General features: G+C 41.4%; 1 protein-coding gene across 1 annotated transcript in view; it reads right to left on the reverse strand.

The window, feature by feature from the left end:
* Positions 1-329: 329 nt before the first annotated feature.
* The window catches only part of dhx35 (DEAH-box helicase 35), a 10,846-nt gene continuing 6,382 nt past the window's right edge, over positions 330-4,793 (reverse strand). The window contains exons 14-22 of the mRNA XM_020608119.1: positions 4,755-4,785; positions 4,440-4,494; positions 4,112-4,302; positions 3,935-4,012; positions 3,664-3,793; positions 3,429-3,510; positions 3,232-3,303; positions 3,010-3,121; positions 330-2,285 (exon numbers count right to left, since the gene is read on the reverse strand). Of these exons, the coding sequence (XP_020463775.1) occupies positions 2,247-2,285; positions 3,010-3,121; positions 3,232-3,303; positions 3,429-3,510; positions 3,664-3,793; positions 3,935-4,012; positions 4,112-4,302; positions 4,440-4,494; positions 4,755-4,785 (790 nt within the window). The 3' untranslated portion in view covers positions 330-2,246. The remainder of the gene's footprint in view (positions 2,286-3,009; positions 3,122-3,231; positions 3,304-3,428; positions 3,511-3,663; positions 3,794-3,934; positions 4,013-4,111; positions 4,303-4,439; positions 4,495-4,754; positions 4,786-4,793) is intronic.

Here is a 4,793-nt window from a genome sequence, read left to right on the forward strand (position 1 = left end):
GTTAAAATTTAATTATTAGTGTGCTATTCATGCAGTATTTCTTATAACAGATCTGCAGTTAAACCCATATGCTGATCATCACAATGTGTCTCTAAATGGCTCTCAAACATAAGTTCTTTTTCATCAAGAACCATTTCAAAAGTTACACAGTGGTGAATTAATATAGTGCCAAAAATCCCCTCAAACTCAGTGCTGATTGTCCTGAGCCTTCATGGTTTGGCCTTGCTTATGGCACAACAGTGACACCACGTGGCAAAGTCATGCATTGCATTAAAAGAACAATAACTGAAGTCCAGTAGATAAATCAAAAACCATCAGTAAATCCATGACAATAAAGCTTTATTTGAGGATGTGAGGAATAAATAGCAGGAGAGTTTTTTATTTCACAGCTGTGCAGTTACGCAGGTCTACAGATATCTGCTTTGGCCGCACATATAGTCAGTATCAGCACAAGACTGAACACGTCATCTCGCAAATGTTTTCATTTGAATAAGTCTACAAGGTGACGGGTCTACATCTGAGTACCATTTAACATGCAAAGGTACTTTTGTTACAGTTGTATATCTGTCCTATCTGAGTTGGTTGACCAAACTACTGCAGGCTGTGCTGTTCTGTGGTTTAGTTACCGTTTCACTGCATCTAAAGTCATTACCTCAACAAGTACTATGAAAAACCATGCAGGCAGATATAAAATTTGGTGACAGTGATGTAGTGAAGCACATCCCAGCAGAGAAAAATGACAAACCTTTAATATACTACTCTAACATTTTCAGGGCCAAATACCTCTGGGGAAAAACATAAGTACAAAGACAAAAGCAAAACATGTCTATATGAAATTAAATAAATCTGTTATACTGTATATTTTACTTAACACCTGGTGGAAAATGGTTGATGGTAACAAGTAAAAAAAAGTAGAAAACATCCATGCTCATAACTGGACCAAACTGTAAAAGATAAAGCAATCAAGATGAGCAAAGGACTGGCTGTATCAGATGCACTGTATGCTACTGTTTCTTTGAGGCTTTGGATCCATGTCTGAATGCACTTTATGTCATCACAGGAACAAATGGCACTTCATTTTTTTTTGTTTTGATTTCACAGCTTTTCATTTACAATACTTGGGTGTACTTGCACATTCCACCTGAAAATGAAACGTGAAATAGTCTGATAAAGAGAACTGGCACAGAGTGGTGACAAGGCCACTGTGTCTGAGCTAGACTGTCGTTGAGTGCCAATGCAGAGTGGAAAACAAGGATCCAAAAGATAAAGCAGTCCTTTCACAGTATCATTAACAGAGGTAAGATCTGAGGTTGGCTGAAAAAATAAAGAAATGCATTTCCCTCTGCAGCAAATTCCTGAAAATATATAGTTCTAAATTGGTAAATGGACTGCATTTATATAGTGCTTTTCTACCTTACCTGGACAATGCACTTTACAGAGTCACCCACTCATGCACGCACGCGCACACACACACACACACACACACACACACACACTCACTGATGGCAGCTGCGCTGCCATGCAAGGTGCTATCCTGGCCACTGGAGCAACGTGGGGTTCAGTGTCTTGCCCAAGAACACTTCTTCATGTGGACTGGGGAGACCAGGAATCGAACCGCCAACCTGCTCCACCCCTGAGCCACAGCCGCCCCAGAAAGTCCAAAGTAATTTGGAGATAAAAAATGAACCCATTAAAAACATAAAGGCACCCAGGCTGTGGAGGGAGCAAATTAACTAAAAATATGCCATAAATCTCTCAAAGGAAAACATCCTCACATTTCATCGTCTTCCATCATTTATCATGTAACAGGAATATACACAGTGATTAAAAAAATAATGAACCCAAGGTATGGCCAGGCCTGTGGCACAGGGGCCGATCCCCGGATCTCAGCCTGTTCTGAATATATACAAGTATGAATGAACTGCATGTCCATGCTTGAATGGGCACACATCCACTCATCTCACATTCATCATCATTTACAAATCAAATATAAACTATCAAAACTGTCAAAAACATCAAGACAGATGCTTTCTAATAAAACAAGTCACGAGTTAACATCCACTTAATCCCATCCTGGCATGGCCACACAGTCTGGAGGGGTTTCACAGGTGGGCATGGACAATAAACATATATTACATCTTTCTATAAAATGAAATGGAGAGGGGCACCGTGGAAAATCTAGAGGGGTTTTGTACATTTACTTTAGTGAGTCTTCCTGTCTTCTTGTGGTGAAATTATGGTGAGATTCAGAGGACCCTGGATCTCTTGCTGGCCAGTGAACCATGCTGAAAGAGAAAAGAGGAAGGAAACAGTTAAATCAAAGTGGCACTATTGGCAGACTACAGAGCGCTGTAGTAGTGAGTCCTGAAGCCCGGAACTGAGTGAGCATTTTTGTACTTCTGGTTCCCTCACCCTGAAATCAATGAGTTTTTGCTTAGACACTTAAAATAAGGTCTGTGATGAACACAAAACCAATATATTTTCATATGGGGTTTTTGGAAGAAAGGATTTTATAGAAGAGGAAAGCACTAGAAATCAAATTACAAGCCAGAGGCCACAGTGGTGACACAAGTCATAGGACTGTGGTTTAACTTGTTTATAGCCTGACAATAGCTTTTTACTTCTGGCGATTGTATTTTGGCTTCAAAAATCATAAAAGTAGTGTTCACATCTTAAGATTATCTTGCTGAACATAATGTGTAAGTCTCATAAACTGTTGTTTGTCACAGAGCTTATTTTCCATAATAATCCTAAAGCCTATTGAAAAATCCCACCAGCTTTTTGTCAAGGGAACCAGGGTGATGCCAACTTTCAGTTTGGCCTACAAAAATACTTTATCCTATGCCACTCTATTAAAACAGCAATGATGGTGGAGTCAGAAGCTCACACAATATGAGGAAAACATAGACATAATGTGTCATCTTTTAAGTCGGACCTCTAGCATTATGAACAACCACACAGTGAACACCAAGTCATAAGGTGAATTGTAGGGTTTCTTTCTTAGCCTACCTTAGCCTGCTTGTAAAAGTGAGGGGCCAACTCAACCAACCAGGATGACTCAACAGCGGTCACATCACGCATGTAGTATTTTGACGTCTGCACCACTTCATTGAAAACAACCCTGAAGGGGAGACAACGTAGTGTACCTTAGGTGTAGTTCTTGGAAACAGTTTCAAAAAGAAAAACCTAAATGTCTGCCTACCACAGATGTACAGAGTAATATGTACTGACCATTTTGGAGGTTTCTCGCCAAACAGCACAGAGTTGGGGTGGATGTGTAGCTCACGATCGTCTCGTAAAGTCCTGGCAGATCAGAAGAATGAGTCAGCATTTAGTGATTTAAAAGTTGATGAAAGCAGAAAGAATTCCTTTGCTGGGAAAAGTTAAGCATCTATTTAAGCATCATAAACTGCCAGGAGCCCTCTCACCGGTAGGAACCAGAATGATGAATGCGGGCTGCATTCGCGAAAAATCCAGATACAATGCACTTCAAGATGACATCGGGATCACCTGTGCAAATCATGCATTTGTAAGATTAACAACCAACAACTGAAAACCAGAGTGGTCACTAAACTACTGTAGCTACCTGGTCAGAATATGTCACTCTACAGTCTCCTTAGCTTCAACTTCACATGACGTAACAGAAACATAACGTGTACGTACCTTCACTGGAAGTCCGTGGCACCTTAAACTTGTTCATGAGACGCCGGAGCTGCTCGCGAACAGTCACGGCGCGCAGCAGACCCTTGTAATTGAGAAAATGTTCCTGACACCACTGGGAGCTTTTCTGGTGCTGCAGAAAAGAAAAGAAAAAGTCACACATCCTTGTCCAGAGTCAACTTTATCCCTGACTTTTGTCAAGCTTACCACAGCCCCAAGTGTTCCCTGCCACTGACTGAGCCACATGCACTATATGTGAACATGCATTTATTACCTTAATGAATGCTTCATACACATTCAGCATAGTGAGGTGGTCTCCCTCAGCTACTGCAAATTTCCTGTGCTCTCGGGCCTGTAGGGTGAGATAGCAAAAATGGGATAATTGTTATGATGACAAAGCATTTCTGCCAAATATACAAATTGTTCCTTCCGAAAGCCTGTTTCCACTCACGGCAGCTTTCTTCTGGTTCGGTGGTACAACAAATATATTCTGAATCTGCATCATTGCTGCTATGGTAACAATCTCTTTGGAGCAGCCAAAGTTTCCTGATTCTAGGAGCATCTTGGCAAACATGGGACTGAGAGGAAACTCTGCCATCCGCACACCCATGGGATCAGTCAGACGACCATAATGGTCCAGGCCTGCCAACAGAGGAAAAGGAAAGGATTAAGATCCTCCATGTTCTGCAAGGACACATTAACTTGTAGATGCTAGTGCTGCAGTTGAAGGACAGAGTGCCTTTTTACTTCACCACCTTGCTGACCTGCGTGTTTCTTACCTCCCAGAGCGTAGAGCAGTTCCAGCGCCTGAACCATGGTCTGAGCTGGAGGAGGCTATGAAATTATAATAAAGGAAAAACCGTGTTAAGTCCAACAATTATTATTTATTCTGTAAGACAGAATGAAGTGAGAATGTGGTGTACTTGGGAAGCACTGCCATTACATATTTAAAAGCAATGACCACATTAATGGTTTCTATGCCTTTTCCCCTAAAGTCTAGGAGGCATTCTCGCTAATTAAATGTAAAGGAAAATTTCTTTCACAGTGGGTGAACACATCACAGCCACCCTGTGGGTGGCAAGGGAGCTACTCACAGCACGGAAGCCGAACCGACGGCCATTGTCACTGCATAA

This window comes from Monopterus albus, unplaced genomic scaffold (genome assembly GCF_001952655.1).
Source record: "Monopterus albus unplaced genomic scaffold, M_albus_1.0 scaffold91.1, whole genome shotgun sequence".
In the NCBI taxonomy this organism is placed as follows: domain Eukaryota; kingdom Metazoa; phylum Chordata; class Actinopteri; order Synbranchiformes; family Synbranchidae; genus Monopterus; species Monopterus albus.